A 24,199-nucleotide genomic window follows, 5' to 3' on the forward strand; every position below is an offset into this window, starting at 1 on the left:
ATGTTTATTAAATATACGTAAAAGAAATAATGAAAAAAAATACATATATATACACATACCATAATAAAAATAATAATAAACGTAATATATTAATAAAAAGTAAAAAAATTAAAACATAAACTGAATTTTAAAAAGGGTTCAATTGAAAAGCAAAACAAATCAAATGGCCAAATTAAGATTTAAAAAGCTACAGGGGATTACATGGGGATTATCCCACTTTGGCTTAGACACACACATGCTTTATGGGTCATATAATGCCCAAAGTGTGCCCTAGAAAAAAAGAATCATCTTTTTATTTTAACCTTTAAAAAACCGCTCCTGTTTTGAGAATCTCTGGTTATTTGAACAAGCACTGGGTTCTTCACGTTCAAGTTTTCTTTTAAAAAAAAAATTCGATAGCTCCTTCTCCCCTCTAAAAATCATTTTATTTCTCAAGATACATAGCCCCAGAGAGGATTTCGAAGGAAGAAACCCCCTTCCCCGGATCCTCGACCGTTCGGTTTTGGTTTAGTTCGAGCCAAATATCACGCAAATCAACATGCAAGGGAAGCAAACGAACGAACAAGGTAAAAATAAAACACTACCTTTTTATTCTCTCGGAATGTTTACAGCAAAGTGCTCTGAAATTGTGTAACCCTTAGTATTTTGCAGTATTCCTTCTGCGTATTTTGTGTATCACTCGTATCTCCTCCCTTTTTTTTTTTTTTTTCTCTTTTGAGTGTTCTATTTACATCTTTATTTATAGTGAAATACCAGCCTATTTAGTGTTCTAATTCGAGTAAATATTAATGTGGGTTGTTGATGATGGCTGTGATTCTTGCGCCGGAGGACTCGGACTGTGGGGACGTGATAAAGGCGTGCGAGAGGAGGACTGTTGCGCTGGTGGAGAAGAGGCGGCTGAAACCCTAATTGCCATAGAGTTTCTTGACTTGGGCTGCTGTTGGGTCACGTGGGACTTGGGTTTGGTCCACTGTTGGGCCCTGTAATAAATATAATATAATTTATAATATAAATATATATATTATAATATAAGGACGAAATTTAGTGTATTCACGTTAAGTTCGAGGGCATAATTATTTTTTAGAAAGTTTGCAGACTTATTTAAATTTTTAGAAAATTAACAAATTATTAACTTTAAAATAAAATAAATAATTGTTAATATTATACATTAAATATAAATTATTAAAAAGGTTCAGGTTAAAGGCCACATTAAGTGTAAAAATTTGGGACCATATTGATTTTTTACAAAAGTTGAGGTTTTGTTAGAATGATTTGAACTCATGTAAGTTAAGTTAAAATCTAGAACTCATATTTTCTATTTTTCAAATTTCCAAAACAATTTTAATGAAATCACTGAAAACATCTTTTATGTTTTCATATTTTCACTTATTTTTGTTTTCATTTTCTAGAAATCTTTCCTAATTTTACAAGCAAATACGTTTTCTTCAACGTTTTTTGTTTTTCTAAAAAAAATGAAAATAGAATATATTTTTAGAACCAAACAGACCCTTATTAGTTTTTTAAAAATGTCTCAATTAAAAAATCATTAAAAAAACCCAAAATCCTAATATCACTAATTTCAAATCTCATTTCAATCGTGTTGAATATCTTTGACCATCCACATGTCGTTGTTTAGCTATTATCATCCTTGTAGTCGTCCTAAACTTCTAAATACCTAAAATTTTCAAAACCTATGAAGGGCATGAATGTCACACCCCGAATTTAGGGGTCAAATTGTAAGTTTTTGAAACTTATAAGCCGTTTTAGAAAGGTAGGAAATTTGGGGACCCAATCCTAAATTTTCCCATTTTTTGTTGGCAGAGAAAAAAATTATTTCCCCAATATGAAATTGAGCTAAACCCTGAATTAAAAAACAAATCCCAAAATTATTGACTATCGGCGTTGCCTTCGTCGATCACTTATCTCCGATCGATGGTGGCTTACTGCTGCTAGCAGTAGCTTCACATCACCTTGTGAGCATACCCCAACTGGTGAATCATCGTCATCGCTCATGTTCGTAAAACTGAGAAGAAGTGTTCAAAAATCCACACCGATCTCGACCACCGCTCATCAGTAGGCGTCACCTTCTGCTCCATTTGAAGTGTCGCCTCATCCCCATTAAAACCTTTTTTGGCCAAATATCGAAACTTGTCGCCGTTCGCTGTGAATCGAAGATTCTTCGAAAAACCTTAGCGTCGCCTACTTGGTTAATTCCGACCACCACGATCGTCGGTTCATCTCACCGCCTCTCTCGTTGAGTTCCAGTGTTCTTCCTGAATTGGATCGATTTTAACGAATGTTAAACATGGACTAATCGACCATTTGAAACAACTTCCGTCGTCGCCGGCCTGACCTTGTCTGAATCGGGTTTGCTTGACCCAAACTGGTCTGACCATTGACCGGTTTAAACATTGTCTATTGACTGGTCTGATCGTTGACCATTGACTTTGAACCAAAAAGTCAAAATTTTCAAAAAGTCATATTTTGTTTTTTGACGTCCTAAGTCTGAATCCGAAGTCCATTCCCCAAATTCAAATATGGTAAGCATTTTCAGCATTTACCTTTCGATTCGACTTGTTTTCTACAATTAAGCCCCATTTTTGATGTACTTTCTGTTTATATGTATTTGATATATTATGGACGTTGGATTCAGTTCGATAGTGATCGAATAGAGTTTAAATGTTTGATCGATGGAGCAAAAAATTGAGGTAATACATTACCTTATGTATGCTTATGGAACATGCTAGCATTGGTTAATACATAAATGAATAAGTTTGGTTACATGTGTAATTAATATATCTTCTAAACTCATTCTAAATGGGATGAAAAGTTATTAAACTGAATAAGACTCAATTACACATATAGGACACTAAAGACTGATAAGAAATAATTTCAGGTTCAGTGATTACCGATAAATCAATCAACCTCAGAATCTTTAAATTCTAATTATTTTCGTTAAAGGTTTAATACGAGAATCACATGGTTAAGAAATTACAAAAATTACCCCTATGAGGTAAAAATGGACCGGACTGACTCTAATAGTGAAAGTACCCTGAGAAATCATTTTAATCCGAAAAACTACTAATTCACTTATTAAATTCCTAATCTATTCAGAAAGACGCTGATAATCAGATCTTAGCATACGAGAAGTACAAAACCTAAAATTATTTATTATCAGCAAACAGCTAAAGACTAAAACACCGGGGGAGCATTATTATGTTTGAATGTTTAGGAAATTGAATTTAATGGAAATACTGGATTGAAGGAAATGACCAAAATGTCCCCTAAGTTAATATGACCAAAATGCCCCTAAAATGTAAAATGACCCAAAGTACCTCCAAGCCTTGAAATGACTAAATACCTTCAAGCTCTGAAATGAATAAATCAACTAGAATACCAAAATGACCTAGAATTCTATTTCTTGAGTGAACATCCAGAGACTAAATTACCGAAGGCATTTTACACGTCTAAATTTCTCGAAATGACTATATTATATGACCAAGTTGAACTGAATAAAAGTATTATATGTATTCAAATTGTGGAAACGATCGAATTACTCTGGAAACTCCGAAGTGATCGGGATAAACTTAACCACTAAATTACTAAGTACCCTCAATGACATAGAATTAAGCGAATGACTTGGATAAGTTTGGAAACATTGAGAACTTATATGTTGTAGCTTCCATAAGGGTTTTGAACCATGAATCAAGTACGTCAACATTTCTTGATATCGTTGGACTACAGAAATGGAATAAATATCATTGGAATACCTGCTCGTCTCCCAAAGATCCATTCAACGATGTTTTTGAAGATGATCAGTTTGACTAGTGATATCAGTATTAAAGTGTGAATATCCTTGATGTGCATCGATTTGACTAATTGACAAGTATCATAGTGCTAGGATTGTTTATTTGAGTTGACTCAAATCCTGATAATCGACATGAATCTTAAATACCATGAATCAACATTTCATTCTTTTAGATTGATTACTAAGACTCTCCTAGAACCAAATGTCTAAAATGCCCTTATTTCTTGAATAATGGAATCACTACTGTCATACCTGAAATCTTAAGTAACTATGATGTAAAAGATTCTGAATACCTTCCTGATTACTTAGTACGTCCAAAAAAATCCAAATACTATATGATCTTGATAAATCACTTCCCGAATGACTGATGAATCCGTTAGCTATCAAACCCCCTTTTTATAAGGATCTTAATTATGAAATCCTATTAAATTACAAAAGTTTCATGGTTCCCTACTTGATAAATACCAAGTACCTCCGAAGAATAGTCGAATCCTCTAGTGTGTTCCCTATGTGACATGTAATTGTTTTACCTGTTTTAAAACGTGATTTTTTGAAATTTCAGATTTACTAATTTTTTGATTTACTATTAATGAACTATGACTACATGATATGTGATCTATGATTACCTATTTTCACTGGAAAATATAATCATTCCTGATTTATGGATCATGAGATCTATTGGTTACTACTTGAACTGTTTTATTGAGACATTATCTGGGTAGGCTGGAGTATTGTGGTTTAGCTCTGATCAAGCTGGTAATTTCTTACGGACCTAAGGTGACTATGGGTAGGCTTTAAGGCCCCAAGGCACTCCCTTGGGTAACTCATGGGACTGCATATGGTGTATGGGTAGAGGGTAATGTGATATGAATAACTTCATTGTCACTCTTACAATATTCTACTGGATCGTGATTTTGATATTAAAGTTACTACTCAATCGAATTTCCACTGGATAATGTATGGGTAGGATTCTGGAGTATGGAGGTTCAACTCTGATCAAACTGGTAATTTCTTACAGACCTAAAAAGTGGTGTGCCTTGTAAAATTATTTTTGAGAAAAATATACTTTACACCTTTTATCTTACGTGACAAAATCAATTACAAAATAAAGAATGCATGTTTTACCAAATGTGTTTTTTTATTTTATCATTTTTTATTTTTAATAGGTTTAATGAAAAAAATAAATGTTTTGTCTAATGTTTACAACATTATTTTTTTAAGTGCATATGTTATAATGATCATTAAAAAAATCATTATTTGACATGTGTCATATATATATATATATATATATATATATATTTAAAATTTTTATTTTAAAAAACTAAAAAATATTAGGGGTCGTTTGGTTCTAGAAAAATATTTTCTATAAAAAATATTTTATGTTTTTGTTTTTAGAAAATAATTTTCATTTTCCGTTTTTTAAAGTTAGAAAACATGTCATGTTAATATAAATGAAAACTTGAATCATAAATAAAAATAATATAGAAATGAACAAATAGTTATTAAATAATTAAATTAAACTATAATTATTAAAAAAATTCATTACATAAATTTAATATGTTTGGTTAATAATAAGAATATAATGTTGATGCATATTAGACATCAATTAAATTTAAAAAATAAACAAAATATTGCTGTAAGCAAGAGCACACAAAAGTGTCCTTAAAATAAAAAAAAATGTTTAGTGATAATTGAAGACCTCAAACTTTTGGGGAGAAAAACTAGTTTAGTCCCTAAATATGTTTTGCACTCAATGTGACTCTTAAATTGAGAAAAAAATCAATTTAACTTTTTAACCAACAGAATCGAGCATTGACTAGCACACTGCTTACATGACAATTCAAAAAGCTTACATGGCAATATACAATATCGATGTTATAGTTCACGATACTGTTATTATAGTACACAGTGGACGATTATGTGATAAATGAGCTTAATTGTTTTTTTTTTTGTTAAGTTCAAGGGCATAATTGTTTTTAGAAAGTTTGCAGACTTATTTAATTTTTTTAGAAAAATTAAGAAATTATTTAACTTTAAAATATAAAATATAAATAATTGTTAAGATATTCAACACATTAAATATATAAATTATTAAAAAGGTTCAGTTTAAAGACCACATTAAGTGTAAACAAATTTTGGGGACCATATTGATTTTTTATAAAAGTTTGAGGGTTTTAGATACTACTAAGTCAAAAACAGTGTTAGAATGATTTGAACTCATGTAAGTTAAGTTAAAAATCTAGATCTTATATTTTTTTTTCTATTTTTCAAATTTCCAAAACAATTTTAATGAAAACATTGAAAACATCTTTTATGTTTTCATATTTTCACTTATTAATTTTTGTTTTCATTTTCTAGAAATCATTTTCTAATTTTACAAGCAAATACATTTTCTTCAACTTTTTCTGTTTTCTAAAAAAAGAAAAACAACTATATTTTTAGAATCAAATGAACCCTTATTATTTTTTTTAAAAAATAACTCAATTTAAAAAAAATCATTAAAAAGCTCCAAAATCCTAATATCCTAATATCTTTGACCATCCACATGTCGTTGTTTACCTATTATCGTCCTTGTCGTAGTCCCAAACTTCTAAATCCCTAAAAGTTTCAAAACTTATGAAGGGCATGAATTGTCACACCCCCAATTTAGGGGTCAAATTGTAAGTTTTTGAAACTGATAGGTCATTTTAAAAGTTGTAGGAAATTTGAGAACCCATCCCCGAATTTGTCATTTTCTATTGGCAGAGAAAAAAAAATATTTCCCCAATCTGAAATTGAGCTAAACCCTGAATTAAAAACAAAACCCAAAATTATTGACTATCGGCGTTGCCTTCGTCAATCACTTATCTCCGGTTGATGGTGGCTTACAATGCCGCTAGAAGCAACTTCAACATCACCTTGTGAGCATACCCCAACCGGTGAATCATCGGCTCGAGAACAAAGAATCAAGACAAGACAACAGACAAACGCTTGTGGATCCTATAGCATGTTTCAATTCCTATCTAAAATAATTTTTTCCCTAAATTTTATTAGTATAATTTTCAGTTATTTAACTTGAAAGAGTATTTATTAACCTAAAAATAGTATCAGAAATGATACAACCAGATTAGTTAAGTAATACTAATTTAGTTTTATAAAAATTATACACGCTGTGATGTTTTAATATCTTTTTAATTTTAAATATTTTTTTCTTACTTTGAAAAATAATTTCAAGAAAATATATATTTTGGTTAAAAAACATCAACTGCTTTGTTTAAACAAATAAGCATCCGCCTAGTCATGTTATAACCACCTTACTAAAAATTATTATATTATAGTCATGTTTTTTGTTTCTCCCAAGATTCTCATTGTATTTGTATACTTTATAAAAAATTAAATATTCAACATAATCTTTTTCAAAAGAGAAATTTTCACGTGCAATATTTCAATGAGGAAGCAACTCAAATCATGGAGGGGGTCTCATAAACAAAATGGGGTTCCTCTAAAGTTCTCAGATTTGCTCGAATTGTCGGCTTCGGATGATTTGATCGGCTTCAAATTCGCCGTTGAAGAAGGGGGTCATGACATTAATGAGCCATGCTTGTGGTATGGAAGGAGAATAGGTTCAAAGAAGATGGGGTTTGAAGAAAGAACACCCTTTTGATTGCTTCAATCTTCGATGCAAGGATGTGGTGAATTACATCGTCAAAAGTGGTCGTGCGACGTTAACAAGGCTTACGGTTCCGATGGGACCAGGGCTCTCCATTGTGTTGCTGCTGGCGATTCCTCTTATCACCTGAGATTGTTAGAATCTTGCTTGATACTTCCGCTGATATAAATTCAATCGATGCCAATGGAAACTGACCATACAACTTAATTGCTCCAGCTTGTTGTAAGTCAGATTTCAACTCCAGAAAAAGATATTGGAGGGTTTGTTGAAAGGAAGTGGTAGTATTGGTGAAAGAGATGGTTTGCCTGCTCAAGTAGCAACTGAGGTGAAAGGGTATGAGCAACAAACGGATTCAACTCCCCAACCTTGGAAAGATGAAAATGAGAAGAAAGATTACCCCTACAATCTCTATCTTCCCAACATCAAGAACGAGATATATGAGACAGATGAGTTTAGGATGTACACCTTCACGGTCCAGCCTTGCTCGAGGGCTTACTCTCATGATTGGACTGAATGTCCATTTGTTCACCCAGGGGAGAATGCAAGGAGGTGTGATCCTAGGAGATATCTTTATAATTGTGTCCCTTGTCCTGAATTCCGTAAGGGATTGTGCAAGCAAGGAGATAACTGTGAGTATGCACATGGTATTTTCAAGTCTTGGCTTCATCCCGCACAATATCGAACTCGTCTATGCAAGGATGAGACTAATTGCACCAGGAAGGTTTGTTTCTTTGCTCACAATCCGAAGGAACTTCGTCCCTTATATGCTTCGACAGGTTCAGCCTTACCTTCACCTACATCATATGCAATTAGTCTTGATCATGGTTCAATGAGCCCACTTGATCCTGTCTCTCCATCTTTTATAAAACCATCAACATCGACACCACTCTTGACTCCTATTGGGACATCTTCTATCTGTGTAGGGGTGTGTCTGAACCAGTCTAGCAACATACCTCCTACCTTGCAACTTCCTAGTAGTAGGTTGAAAGCTGCACAAAGTGCCCGAGGTAAGGATTTAAACATGGAAATGCTCAATTTAGATAGTCATCAGTGCCTCCAGCAGCAACAACAACTAATTGATGAGATAACTGATATTTCCTCCCCGGCTAGTTGGACTAATCCCTCATCTAGGGAATTAAATAGCATGGAGGGATGAAGTCGACTAGCCTTGAAGATATTGTTGGATCTCTTAATACTAGTACTAAGTCCACATTTTAAGGATTTTCACTTGAGGCTACTTCTCCTCAACAACAATCACAGATTGGAGTTCAAATGCGCCCGAATATTAATCACAAGCTCCACTCTAGTTACCCAGCGAACCAGCATCCTCTCCTGTAATGACATCTCCAACCTTTGGGGTTGAACAATCGGGAACAACTGCAGCATCAGTTTCAAATTTAAAGCAGACCCCGGGCGTTGTAGGGTGCCCTACCGTAAACCGTCATTCATGGTATTCTACACCAGCATCTCCGGTGGGTACAATTCTTCCTAGCGTTATCGAGCACCCTACCATAAATCCTCATTCAGGGTATTCTACACCAACATCTCCAGTGGGCGCAATGCCTCCTAACCTTTTGGATTGGTGTTACCCTGATGGCAAACTAGACTGGGGTATACAAGGAGAAGAGCTAAAAATACTAAGAAAATCTAGTCATCTCTTGTTCTAAACAATGGCATTAGTTTAGCAAATGTGAAACTCTCAATGCCATCAATTGATGATGAACCAGAAGCATCTAGGACCTAGTTTGACATGAACCCCATCACTTCTATCGATCAGTTTAGACTTGATGATCTATCGCAGCTGTTAGGAAAATAAACCGAGTACAAGTAATTTCCCTATAACCAGATTAGTGAGAATGCAAAATAAAAGCGGAAAAATAATACCCGAAAATTGATAACGGAGTTCAGCCAATTGTGCTTACGTCTCCGGGCTGCTGCAGATCTTTTACTAAGAGAGAAAATTTACAGGTGTTTACAAAACACTCACTACTCACAAGAAAGCTCTCTAGTATAAGAAGAAAGAAATGTTTTGGGATGATTTTGAAGCTAAATGGGTAAGGGTATTTATAGTAGAAACTTAGGGACTAATCTTTGAAAATACCCTAAAGTGCAATGACTAAAGTGAATTTACCCATTCCTATTTTCAACAAACATCTACCAAAATTTTACCAAACTTTGAAAAACATTTTTCAAAGAAACATTTACCAAACTTTGAAAAAAAAAAACATTTTCCAAAGTTGGTTGCCAAACTTTAAACTTTTAACAATCTCCCACTTGAAGACTGATTTTAATATGTCTTCACACTCGATCAATGCAGCAGCATGTCTGGTCTTGTTATTCTAGCATGCCAACTGAAGCTGAACACAACTTCAGTTTGTCCGTAGTCACCGTCTTTGTCAACATGTCTGCCGGATTTTGAGCTCCACTAATCTTTTCAAGTTTCAAAATCCCATCTTCCAGAAGAGACCGGATAAAATGATATCTCAATTGTATGTGCTTTATCCTGGAATGAAAAGACGGATTCTTTGCTAGATGGATAGCACTTTGACTGTCGCAATACAAGATATTGTTTTCTTGTTTCTTGCCTAACTCTTCCAAGAAACTTTGGAGCCAAACCATCTCCTTGCTGGCTTCCGTAACAGCGACATATTCTGCTTCAGTTGTGGAGAGAGCAACTATCTTCTGTAGTTGAGAAACCCAACTCACTGCAGTTCCTCCTAGAGTATAGACATACCCTGTAGTGCTCCTTCTGATGTCGACATTTCCGGCTAAGTCAGCATCTACATAGCCTGTCAATATCATATCTCCACCTTTGAACCAAAGTGCTTTGTTTGTGGTACCCCGAAGATATCTGAGGATCCATTTGACTGCTTCCCAGTGTACTTTGCCCGGATTATTCATGTACCTGCTAACAGCTCCCACTGCATGAGCAATATCTGGTCTGGTACAAACCATGGCATACATCAAACTTCCAATTGCTGAGGCATACGAAACCTTCACCATGTGTGCACGTTCTTCCTCCGTCTTTGGTGATTGGTCTTTGGAGAGTTTGAAATGAACACCTAAAGGTGTACTTACTGGTTTAGCAGCTTGCATGTTGAACCTGGAGAGTACTTTGTTGATGTACTCAGCCTGTGATAACATCAAAGTCCCTGACTTTGTGTCTCTCTTGATCCTCATCCCAAGAATCTGCTTTGCAGCGCCCAGATCCTTCATAGCAAACTGCTTCGACAATTTTTGCTTCAACTGTATAATCTCTTGCATGTCTGAGCCTGCAACGAGCATGTCATCAACGTACAATAATAAAATAATGAAGCTGTCGAACCTCTTGATGTAGCAACAATGATCTGCTTGGCATCTGATAAAACACTGCTGCTCATGAAGCTATCGAACTTCTTGTACCACTGTCTAGGAGCTTGTTTTAAACCATACAAGCTCTTCTTCAACCTGCATACCAGGTTTTTCTTGTCTGCCTCTATGAAGCCTTCTGGCTGCCTCATATAGATTTCTTCCTCCAAATCACCATGAAGGAAAGTTGTCTTTACATCTAACTGCTCAAGATGTAAATTCTCTGCAGCTACAATTTTCAACACCGGTCTGATTGTAGACAATTTTACGACTGGAGAGAAAATTTCATTGTAGTCATACCTTCTTTTTGCTGAAAGCCTTTGACAACCAATCTTGCTTTGTAGCGTTTGCTCCCATCGTGCTCTTCTTTGATCCTGTAAATCCACTTGTTGTGGAGCGCTTTCTTGCCTGGTGGTAATTCAGCTAATTCCCATGTCTGATTTGACATAAGCGAGTCCATCTCATCTTTCATGGAAGACTCCCACTTGACTGAATCCTCTACTTGCATTGCTTCATCATAGCACTCTGGTTCACCATTGTCAGTCAACAACAAGTAGTGTAAAGAAGGCGAATACCGTTGGGTTGGTTTAGGAATTCTGGAGGAGCGTCTCAGTTCTGGTGTGTGTGGTTCTTCTTGAACTGCTTCAGGATTGATATGAACATCATTTCCAGAAATCTCCTCGAACTCAGCAAATTCATTTGTTTCAGCTTCGGTATTACTTGATTCTGCGGTTGACATATCTTTGTACATCACATTTTCATTGAAAATGACGTCTCTGCTTCTGATGATCTTTCGATTTTCGTAGTCCCAAAACCGGTAACCGAACTCATCACCACCGTAACCAACAAAGACGCATTTGTTGGACTTGGCATCAAGTTTACTTCTTTCAGCAGAGTTTATGTGTACATAAGAAATACAACCAAACACTCTTAAGTGTGAAAGGTTTATTTCTTTCTTGCTCCAAGCTTCCTCTGGTATTCCGCCATCCAAAGGAACTGAGGGCCCACGGTTGATCAGGTAAGCTGCAGTGTTGATAGCTTCAGCCCATAGAAATTTGGGCAATCCGGCATGTATCCTCATGCTTCTGGCACGTTCTTTCAGAGTTCTGTTCATGCGCTCTGCTACGCCATTCTGCTGCGATGTTATGGGAACTGTTGTCTCCATCTTGATCCCATTGTTTGCGCAGAAATCTCTGAAACTACTGTCTCGTACTCCTCCATTGTCAGACCTCAACCGCTTGACTTTCAAACCAGTCTCATTTTCCACCATGGCCTTCCATTTTCTGAAGGTATCAAAGACTTCTGATTTCTTCTTCAGAAAATAAACCCACACCTTCCTTGTTGAATCATCGATGAAGGTGACATAATATAGTGAGCCTGCAAGAGATGGAACAGGGGATGGTCCCCATACATCAGTATGAACCAATTCTAACCTTTCTGCCTTGGGAGTCTTGCCAATCTTTGTAAAACTGACTTTCTTTTGTTTTCCAAAGATGTAATCCTCGCATAGTCCGACATCTACATTCTTTAGATCTGGCAACTTCCCTTTTGACAGAAGTATCTTCATTCCTTTCTCGCTCATATGGCCAAGCCTTTGGTGCCATAGGTTTGATTTTCCATTAGCATCTGCTACTGCAATGATATTCTCTAAATTTGAGGTTACATAGAGAGTACCAGTCTTCTTACCACGAGCAATGACGAGTGCTCCTTTGGTAATCTTCCATTCACAGCCTGAAAAGGTGTGCTATATCCTTCTCCATCAAGCTGTCCAACAGAAATCAGATTTCTTTTGAGGCCAGGAATATGTCTCACTCCTGTCAGCTTCTAGGTGGTCTGGTTTGGCAACTTTAGTCGGATATCTCCTTTTCCGACGATTTTTAAGGTTTCATCATCAGCAAGATGAACCTTCCCAAAATCACCACTGACATAGTTCTCCATGATTTCTTGGTATGGGGTGGAGTGGAAAGATGCCCCTGAATCCAAGATCCATGATTCAATCGGACTGTTGACGCTTAGAATCATGGCATCACCTGTCTCCTCTGTCACGTTGGCAGATTCCTGTGCACCGGTATCTTTCTTCAGTGCTCGGCAATCTCTTTTGAAGTGACCCTTCTTGCCGCAATTATAACAGGTAAAATCTTTATTTCCTGTTCTTGATTTGCCCCTTCTGGATTTTGATCTGCCACGATTTGAATTTCTTTATGAAGTTCTCCCTCTAGACTCGGTGTGCAAGGCTGAGGAGGTTGATGCTTCACCCGATTCTCTTCGTCGAATTTCTTCACTCAATACCAGATCCCGAACATCGTCGAATTTTAATTTGCTGTTTCCCGACGATTGCTGACTGCTGTAACAGTAGCATTCCAACTGTCTGGTAGAGATGATAAGAGAATTAAAGCTCGAACTTCATCATCGAACTCAATTTCCACTGAACTCAACTGGGTTGTGATTGTGTTGAGTTCATTTAGGTGTTGTGCCACCGATGCCCCTTCCGCCATCCGCAAATTGAATAATCGCCTCATCAAATGAACTTTGTTTGAGGCCGATGACTTCTCGTACATACTGGAGAGAGCCGCCAAAAGACCCGCCGTAGTCTTTTCCTTTGCTATGTTAAAAGCAACATTGCGGGATAACGTCAGTCGGATAACTCCGAGGGCTTGTCTGTCGAGAAGAGCCCAATCTTCATCCTTCATGCCCTCTGGTTGCTTTCCTGAGAGAGGTTGATATAGATTTTTCTGGTACAAAAAATCTTCAATCTGCATCTTCCAAAAACCAAAGTCCGCACCATCGAACTTTCCAATTTTCACCTTCCCTTCGTCTGCAGCCATCGCTCCCACTCGAATCTGGCTTCGTTTGGATCGTTTCTGACAATTCTTGCGAATCACCGTGTATTAGAACACCACCGTCGACAAACTCGTATCGCCGACCGAATTTCACTATTCACAAAATTCACTATTCACGTGAATAGTAATGAATAGTAACCTCGTAGAAAATTTGACAAAAATCACAACCAAAAGCTCTAATACCAGTTGTTAGGAAAATAAACCGAGTACAAGTAATTTCCCTATAACCAGATTAGTGAGAATGCGAAATAAAAGCGGAAAAATAATACCCGAAAATTAATAACGGAGTTCAGCCAATTGTGCTTACGTCTCCGGGCTGCTGCAGATCTTTTACTAAGAGAGAAAATTTACAGGTGTTTACAAAACACTCACTACTCACAAGAAAGCTCTCTAGTATAAGAAGAAAGAAATGTTTTGGGATGATTTTGAAGCTAAATGGGTAAGGGTATTTATAGTAGAAACTTAGGGACTAATCTTTGAAAATACCCTAAAGTGCAATGACTAAAGTGAATTTACTCATTCCTATTTTCAACAAACATCTACCAAAATTTTACCAAACTTTGAAAAACATTTTTCAAAGAAACATTTACCAAACTTTGAAAAAAAACATTTTCCAAAGTTTGTTGCCAAACTTTAAAACTTTTAACAGCAGCAACAATGTCATAACAACAAGGTTCCGGATTCACTCATTGCCTTGATGGAAGAATTTTAGAAGGATTAATATCAATCTGTTACCTAAAAGCAAACCAGTCCCCTCAATTAATTCCTAACTTAATCATTTAATTAGCTCTTTTTATAAGTTTTTGAATTTTCATCAAAATTCACTTTATATGACTCTATGGAATGAAGTGGAAAGGGAAGAATTCATTACGCAACACCAAAGAACTAAGAATCACATGAATGAGTGATCTTACAAGACATAATGATATGTGTCTGACAAAAGACGAGACTTGACCGGATAAATGATAATTACTTTACTTCTCATTGTAAAACAATATCCAATAGCCATTGTACATGAGCAAAAACAAAGGCATATAAACATCTTGAATCGAATCATTTGTATTAACCTATAGATGCAATGTGACAAATATATATCTTGAAGGAAACATTTCTAACAGATAAGTCTAAAAAGACTTAAAGCCTCATTATAATTCCAACATTCTAAAAATCTTGTCATTTTGATCATTCCTGGCTACATAATCAACCAATTTTTGTCATTGTTTCTTTAAATCAAATTTCTTTCTTTTTTATGAATATTGATGATTTAAAGATAATATATGTTCAAAATACTCTCAATTATTTGACAATGAATGTTTATACACCTCTAAAGACATTGAACTCGAACATGACACCTCAAAGAATGACAACTATTCTTGTAACCATTAAAGTCGCTTAGTTCGTATATAAAACTGTATTTATTATGTTCATAAAACAATTCCATTTTCGCGCTCCCAAGATTAACAATTTTGGGACAACCATCTCGATCATTCTCTTGTTGTGTACACTCCTTAGTCCTTAGTATGCATCGAATATTCCCACTACTCCACAGATAACACACCTACCTTAAAATGAATCGTAACTGCTTTCACATCAAACCTGAACCAGCATGCTAGGACGAACATAGGAGTCACAGATTACACACTTGCCATCGTATTTCTCACATAGTCGTCCGATTGTAATACTAGACTGCTTCCAGCACATGATCAAATCAGGGTGGTGTTTCGCCATCGATGCAACAAGCCATCCTTAGTCGTCACAGTAACTAAAACAAAGACAAATAAAGCATACAAAAAAAATTCAAACTTAAAACTTCCCTCATAAAAATACCATAGCAGTCAACAATTAACCCGGAGAAACATTAAGAAATAATCATAAAAACCATTTTTGAGAAAAAAAAATGCATGCGAACTACAAAACCTTTGGACCAAATATTATTAGCAAAAAAAAAAAATCGAAGAGAAGAAGGGAGAGAGGCAATACTAACCTAAGAGGGTATCGAGATTAAAAGCAAATAGGAAGCAGAAATCCGAGAAGTAGAAAACGGATATGAAACTAAAGAGAACAAAAAGGCAAAGATGCTTAACTTAGTGCGATTGTAAAATCAGAATTGGGTTCTTAAAGAGTATTGACATTTGCTCGGTGTTGATTGCAGAATTATGGTTGATACATGATACTTTGTGTCATGTTTGGAGACTTGATTATTGAATGATGGAGATAGAGATGGATAATCTTAAGGTCTCAAAGATTTTTAATCATACATCTTGTCCCTTATCGGATAATGCCATTGTTGCTGTTATTAGAGCCCTGTTGCAAAGAGATTGAAAGGTTAAGACGAAGCATATTCGAAGAGAAATGAATGTAGTGGCATATGTGTTGGCAAATATGGCTCATGGAAAAACCATTGTAGAACTTGTTTTTGTTTATCCACTAAGAGAGATAACAGATTTAGTATATTTGGAGGCTGATACAAACTAAGCTTACCTTTCTTTCTGTTCTTGTATTAGATAAAAAAAATAGATTGCATTTGAAAAAGAATTAAAACTGAGTAAACTACATTCAATGTCACTTTTGTTTGTATTTTTTCTTATTTTGATTATAAATCCTTCAATTATTATGTTTCAATCACTTATTTATCAAAACGTTTAATATAATTACCGCTTTAGCGGGGTAGACATTTAATCTAAACGATTTTTTAGGTGGAGTTTGAAGATAAGAATGTGTGTTTTTATTTTGGAGATTCATCGGATATGATATCTAAATATCATAAGTAGTCAATGCTCATTGTATCAATTATTGATGCGACCAAATTTGGTTTGTTGATCGTAAGCGGTTTACCTCTTTTGGTTTAGGCGTAGAGCCATGACCGATGTTTTTTATGGAAGAGAAGATAGTGTCGAGGAGAAGACAAAAGGTGTGCCCAAAGTCTAGAGAAAAGAGATCCCCTTGAATCTTTCCTCAGGGTATAAATACCCTGATTATAGGATGATTGATGTCAAGCCTATGATAGTGATGGCTATCAAGTCTATCCCTAACAAATTATTATGTGAGTTATTCATAGGTTCGATCATGAGATTGTTGCCATCTATGGAGTACAAGACTCTGGGTGAACATTAAACAAAATTGTAGTTTTTGATGTGCGTCTTTGGGAGATACCTCCGAAGGTATAACAATATTCATCTTGTACAGTATTATCACATCTAATTTTGGGAGATAAAATAGTCTCACGCAATGCACGAGAAAAAAACTCGAATAATTAGTATTTTGATTTTCAAGTTCAAGTCAAGTCCCTTAATTCTACATTATATATGTATATCGAATATGAAAAATATAATAAAATATAAATGTATATCATATATGGCTATAAAAATATGTTTAAATTAGAATCAAAATAAATGGTTGTCCCTTGTTCCCATATGTAATGGGGTAAAGAGAATGTAAGATAGTAGGCTGCCCCCAACAATAGGTTGAGAGCAGCTTCCGTAGGAGACCTCCAAATTATGAAATGCCCTCCATGGGACTCGATCCCACGATATTATAAATATTTACAATTAAATTTAAACAAAAATTTAAACAACTTGACTCGACTCAAATAGAATTTCATAAACTCAACTCGACTTTAAAATTTTCAAATAAAACTTAAGTTATAAAATAGGACTCGTCAACTTGACTAACTTAAAGTTTTTGACTCGACTCGATCTAATACTCATCCATATTTATAGTGTTCCAAAAGGAAATTCACCATAAAAGTAAGAAGATTAAACTATGTTAAATTTCTCAAAAATGTTAAATTAAAGTTTAATTTCAATTTTGTATAACAGAGGGACTAAAATCGAATTAGGCCGTTAGTGAAGAAACTTGCAAGCCCAAGCCCCAAAACTGGAGCTTGATTAGATCCATTATTCAAAAATTCCAGATCGAAATTTCTTAAAAAATATCAGACCAAGTATTGGCGTTGCGTGTCATTTCATCTCTGCCGTTTCCCCTTTTTCTTCATTTACCTCAGGCGGAACTTTCCGGCGAATCAGTGTGAGATCGCTTCGATCTGTCGCCGGAAAGTTTCATTTGGATTTCGGCCGCCCATCCTTTGATCTTTCTGCATTCCTCGCCCTACAATGAATCCCGAATAGTAAGTTATCTATTTTATTTCGTATTTAATAATATTTTTACTTGTATTGCTATGTTGTTCTAATAATCCTATATTTTAATTTACTTATCCTCTTCTTCTTTTTTTATGATTTGGTGACTGTTTCGAAAATTTCATAAAATTTTATTTGAACCAATAATTGTCGGTGTTAAAAGTGACGGGATTTTGTTTTAGATCCGTTGATGGAATTGATATGGTTTTTCCTCATTGGAGTTTATCCGTGGAATTTAATTAAAACAAAGGGTGCGGGCTTTGGTGTGCTCTTCAATTATTCACGTCTTTTATGTTATTTACGTGACGCAAAAACTTAAATTGATTTTGGCTAGAAATGGATTCTCATTAGAATAAAATATATTTAGTAAATTTTGATGTCTTCTAGTCAGGTATGTGACTTTTCAACATGTGTTGCCAACTCAATTATTTGTGATGGAGAAGCAATCTAACTCAAATTTGAATGTAATGCATTTTAATTTTATGCAGCAACCAAAATTAAGAATTCAACTGAAAGGTGGCTTAGAAATTTTAGGGTTAATCTTTGGGAAGTAATTTGGTGTTCTGAGTTGGCCTCGATTATAGAAATCAACTTTATGTTATGTGGTTACATCATTGAGAAGTATGTTAATATTATCGGGTTGCACATTTTTGCAGTGACTATCTGTTCAAGCTACTGCTTATTGGAGATTCAGTTGTTGGAAAATCTTGTCTTCTTTTGAGATTTGCTGTAACTTTTCCGACTTAAACTGGCATTAAGTATATCTCTTTGCTTCTTAGACTTCTGTTACACATTCTAGATGTTTATATGATTGCCTTTAATTGTTATATTCACGTTTAATAAGTTCCGTTGTGTATGCCTTGAAAGGTGAGTGTAAAATTTGAACTTCATGTGGTGAACTATTTTTATGATTTTGGATAGAGAACATTTTTGGTAGAAGAATAGTTTTATATTGGAGATATCAAACATCTGGAATCTGGATACTTTCAGATGGCCGTGCAGAACTGAACCTTGTCACTGATCATTATGTAATTTCTGTAACGCAGGATGATTCATGTGTTGAAAGCTACATAAGCACCATTGGTGTTGATTTTGTGAGTAAACAGTCCCTGGTGCTGACTTTTAAGTTCCAAAATTTATAACAACTATTCTAATATCTTGTCTTCTCATTTTCTTTTTTGGTATAAAATCCGCACTGTGGAACAGGATGGGAAGACCATTAAACTTCAAATTGTATGTTTTTGCATGCTGTACTGCATTTTCTTTTATTCATTTGCAGGAGAATGAGTTATCTGCTCATCTTCCTTTTTCCCATTGGCTGATATCTTTTTCCTTTTGTATGTTCTCATTTTATTAATATAGTCCTTCAAAGTTGCTCGTAAACCTTAACACTTAGCAATCTTGGGTTTTTTTAGGACAATCACTAGCAGCTACTACCGTGGGGCTCATGGCATAATAGTGGGTGATCTTTTCCTTTCTAGATCTTCTCCATGTACTTATTTTATTTCTCCACTTCTTATTTATGATTCTCATATATATATATATGTATACATTTTCAATTTTTAATGTCATTTTTCCCTTTTACTTGTGGCTCCTGTATTGGATTGTTTATGCTGTGACAGACCAAGAAAGCTTCAATAATGTCAAGCAATGGCTGAGTGAAATTGATCGTTATGCTAGTGACAATGTTAACAAGCTACTGGTTGGAAACAAGTGTGATCTTACAGAAAATAAAGTTGTGTCATACAAAGCAGGCAAGGTATTTGATTGCTCACATGTAAAAGCATAAATTTGGTCTTTATAGCAGGTTTATTCCTAGGTAGAGCTGTATGATCATCAAATTGTAACTGCTGGTGTTGACGTGTTGTACTGCATATTCATTGCTCCCGGCCCTTCTCCATATATCTGTTTTTCTTCTTTCAGGCACTTGCAGATGAAGTCGACATACCTTTTTTGGAAACTAGTGCAAAAGATGCCACTAATGTGGAACAGGCTTTCATGGCTATGGCTGCTTCCATCAAGAACAGGTACCCATACTCTTTTTCCTAAATGGTTTTAGTAATATCTAGACTGACATGAACCTGAAAATTCACCCTGATTAACCCAATTCTAAATCCGATCCATCCTGATTTGACTATAAGAGTCAACAACTTGAACTTGAAATGACTTGAATCCAAAATGATATGAACTCGAGATGGCCTGAACTAGAAACCTGAAAATGATCTGTACTCGAGTGTTGAAACCTAAAATGATCCAAACCTGACATTGATCCGAACATGAAATAACCCGAAATTTTCCAATCACGAAAATAACCCTGCCACTCATTTGGGAGCTCTTGTATTCTTAGTTATTTGAATACTAATACAATTAGGCTAAAAAAGTTGGTGGTTGGTTTGTAGAACAATGTGCTGTTGAATGGCATTTTCATGCTGGTTAGGTTTATTGTTCAATATTATCATACAAAAAAATTAGATCAATAAATGCAGTTCTATGGTATTTTACCATCAAGTCTTGGTTCCTATTGAGTGTGTAATACTTTCGTGTGTCATTAAAAATTGCCTCTAAATACAGAATGGCTAGCCAACCTGCCATGTACAATGCTTGGCCTCCTACGGTACAGATCCGAGGACAGGCTGTTGAACAGAAGAGTGGCTGCTGCTCTTCCTAGAATGTCAAAGGAACCTCTGTTTCTTCTGCAGTACGCCGCTGCCGGCGGTGGCACAGTTGTGTAAGATTCAATTGTTTCTTAAATCGTCAGTTGCAGACCTTATTTCCTATTGGACAAAACCTCAGAAGTAGAGGATATCATTCCTTTCTAGTTTCTACACACTTGTTAATGTGAAGGCTTTGTACAATGTATGATTTTTTGCTTGTTGATTAAATAATAACACATTTAGTTCTTTATATGTATACATACGATTAATTTAGTCATAATTTTAAATAATTCGATAAATTTAACCTCTAAATTTACAAACTTCTTTAATTTGGCCCAACCATCCTCTCCCTTTGACCCATACCATTGGATATCACTACCAGTCGTTATCCTTGCCGTCAACTCCGATCACTAAAACCATCAAGTGGCATCTCCATCTTTCCTCTCCCTTTGAAACACCATTGATGTTTTAAACCAGGATTTAATCAAATATTGTAGTATCTAATAATGCTCTCCAATTTCATATCAGAGGGAAGATCTGGCAATGCTAATTTAGCAGCATCGATTTCTACAATAAGTTAATCGATGCTCTCCTACTTAAAGATATATTTACATATATTATTATTTCTTGATTGAATTTTTCTTAAAAAATATTGCATAAATATATACAAATTTATTGATACCGAATTTAATGACCCCAAAATGTAAATTACTCTTTTCTTTTGTACGATGCAAATTACCCTCTTATATTCAACCAAGCCTTAGATCCCATCATAATAGTTGATGATGGAACTGGGAACATATAGATTGTGTAGATTGTTGATGGTTCACCATTCCTAACTTGAGTAAGAATCATAAATAGTCAAAAACGATGGTTGGCCGATGATTCTCTGTGAAATAAAGGAGAAAAATTGTTTGGAGAGGGGATTGTTCTAGGTTAAAGATGAAAGAACCTCATAAGAATTTCAAAAGGAGTACAAAAAGTCTCCTTTTCTTAGTCGTGGCTGAAAGATTTTTATAGTGATCGTAGTTGAAGGAGCCAGATATAAGATAATTATGATTGTTTCTAAGTGGCATTAGCCAAGTAGATCTAGTTGTAAAATCACATATTTCACTTTGATAGGTTACACATGTTAGAGGTCTTGTCTTATCTATGCATTATAATTAGTTCGAGATTATGAGTTCTTTAAAGACTTCAATAAGCACAAAGGTCTATCCGAAGATCTTGGCCGATGAAAAACTGACAATTTTCGGGTTTTTTTCCGAAACCATAACAGTAAAATTCATCTACCAAACCAATTACGTGAACACCTCAAATTCTAAATTCGTTACGTAAAAGGGTCGAAGAAATTAGCCATCAGGACCCAATCAACATAGCTCTATAATCTACATAGGGTTTTCTATAAAGTTTGGCCAAAAACTTTGAATTAGGAAAGCTTTCTCTTAGGTGGCTTTGATTAGCTCAAAAGAAAGGGCATGTTTTACCAACTCCACGTCTCCACCAACTCCAAAATTTTCAAAATAAGATAGTGCAGATATGGTGAATTCATTGTGCCATTGCCTAACCAATCCATACAGGTAGTAGGAAAGAGATGATGAATGTATATAAAAATAATAATATTATTAAATGTTTGAATTGATTGGCCTCGTTAGGTTGCTGATGTAATGGCCTACGGGTTAGGTATTGATTATGATGTTCTTTAAGATATGAAATTGTTACATGAATATTATATCAATTTACTGTTGCTAAAATCAAATCGAATCGATCTATTGAATCAGATATCAAAACTTTTATCAATTTAATTGTAATAATTTAAAATTTTGATAACAGTGAAGTTATCAAATTATTCTAAAACACTGCACCACGAGGAAAAAAGAACTCACGATACTACAACATATTGATGCCCTAATCGCTAAAAACTGGGTTATCTTGATCAAATGTGTGTTGCATGAAGAAAATGAGATAATTGATGCAATAGCGAAATCAATATGAACGCTCTCAGTCGGTCTAAAAAGATACATCTAATCGCCAGATACAATGACAACGATGATAAAAGAAGAATACGTCAATATGAATCAAATACTAAACGTTTTGTTTAGGTGTCAGTTGACTAATTCGGTCACTGATTCAGTTTATACAACACCACGTCATCATTAACCTGTTTTGTTTACGGTTATGTCAAATGTCGCGTATAGCCGAATATTCTATGCTTAGTTTAATATGAAACTTTTGACTCTCAGTAAAGAGACATATGTTAAACAAGAAAGGAATTGGAAGAGACATATGTTAAACAAGAAATGAAATGGAAGAAACAACAGTCATTAATCCAATAATTTGAGAAATCAAATATTTTTTTTTGCCGGGGGGGGGGGGGTTTTGATGGTCTAACCTATCATACTTAATATATTTCAACCATATATTTTCATTCATTCAATGGTGTTAAATATGTGTAAAACTAAAAGAGTTTTACGTTGTTTAACATGATCTTATCTCATCTTATCTATCTATCTATCTATCATTTCAAAATTGATTTAGTTAAGGACATGATAGAAAAATATTCAACTGTGATTAAATTCGATATCATCTAAACATATTCGATTCAAACTTAAATTGAAATAAACCTAAAGTTTATTTGAATTTAAAATAAGATTAACATAGAGCAATCCAAATATGTTGATGTACAACGAGTGAGGTGGTGGTTTACGGTGGTTTATGTAACCCCCACATACCGATACGGGTGACCCGATTCGAGGAGCAGTGTCACATTAGGGCCACCTGAGCGACTCACCGTAAAAATCCCATAATTTTTTTTTATTAAAACGCCTAAAATCATAAAACAATTTATAAACACAAAAGTAAAATTTAACAATATTCATAAATAAAGCAGATTCCAGACTCGGATATAAAAACAAAATATAAGCTACATGCCCCCTAATCACATGCACTGTACTCCGCAAGCAACACCGGTGGAACTCATTTATTGATGTCGATAGTTGCACTGGTTCAATCATTTTAACCTAAAATAGTGAGTAACAAAGTGAGCTTTTGGAAGCTTAGTAATACAATACTACCAAATGATATTGAAGGACGTGCAAATAATAGGTAAGCATACTTTTTCTTATTGATTTTGACATCTACAGATTTTTTGTTAGGAGCGGAGGTCCCACTGATATCTCAGGTAGTAAAAGACAAGAAGCTTTCATTTCAGAGTAAGCGTTCGGAGGAATAGGTTTAGGAGATTAGAATAAAGTGTTTAGTGTGTTCCCACAAAACCAGTGAAAATGTACAAATCTTTTAAAACAGTAGCAGTTTAAAACGTATTTTTCAAAACCATAGTAAAACCCTCTAACCGAACGCCAATATATAGTTTCCAGAACTGCATTCATAAGGACTTATCCTAGGCCCAAAGGGCGTAGATGCCAACCTAAGGGAGCACCTTACGTCTATAAGGTCTTACCCTAGCCAAAGCGTAGGTGCCCACCTGAGTGGAGTGCCCACAGGCCCATAAGGACTTACCCAATGCGCACAACAGATGAGCCACCCTAAGGGAGTGTCTTAGGGTCCATAAGGTCTTACCACTATGCCTATTAGGCCCAGGAGCTCACCCAAAAGTCGCCTTAGGTCCATAAGAAATTACCAGTTGGTGTTGAACCTATACAAGGAATTACCAACAGCGACTGAACCTGTCAGTCTCTTCAGTTATACCAGAGTCCCAGAGTACCTGTATAAAAATAATTTCAGTCAGTAAATAGAGATATCAGAAA

The 24,199-nt window shown here is 35.1% G+C and overlaps 1 protein-coding gene, 1 long non-coding RNA gene and 2 pseudogenes across 2 annotated transcripts; 3 read left to right on the top strand and 1 right to left on the bottom strand.

The window, feature by feature from the left end:
- Positions 1-7,235: 7,235 nt before the first annotated feature.
- LOC120165450 lies at positions 7,236-9,124 on the top strand (annotated as a pseudogene).
- Positions 9,125-14,969: 5,845 nt separating this feature from the next.
- LOC120165451 lies at positions 14,970-15,373 on the bottom strand (annotated as a pseudogene).
- Positions 15,374-17,588: 2,215 nt separating this feature from the next.
- Positions 17,589-19,379, top strand: LOC120165155. Its single transcript, XR_005519785.1, has 5 exons — positions 17,589-17,771; positions 18,438-18,510; positions 18,828-18,875; positions 18,988-19,014; positions 19,197-19,379. It is a non-coding gene; the product is annotated as an uncharacterized LOC120165155 (long non-coding RNA).
- Positions 19,380-19,390: 11 nt separating this feature from the next.
- LOC120165452 (ras-related protein RABD2a-like) lies at positions 19,391-20,660 on the top strand (the record flags this gene model as incomplete). The annotated part of the gene is made up of 3 exons (XM_039174965.1): positions 19,391-19,540; positions 19,705-19,808; positions 20,353-20,660. Coding segments are annotated over 3 exons (351 nt in total), but the record flags the coding sequence as incomplete, so codon positions are not given.
- Positions 20,661-24,199: the final 3,539 nt, after the last annotated feature.

The sequence above is a fragment of the Hibiscus syriacus genome, unplaced genomic scaffold (genome assembly GCF_006381635.1).
Source record: "Hibiscus syriacus cultivar Baekdansim isolate YM2019G1 unplaced genomic scaffold, ASM638163v2 tig00111582_pilon, whole genome shotgun sequence".
NCBI classification, from domain to species: Eukaryota; Viridiplantae; Streptophyta; class Magnoliopsida; order Malvales; family Malvaceae; genus Hibiscus; species Hibiscus syriacus.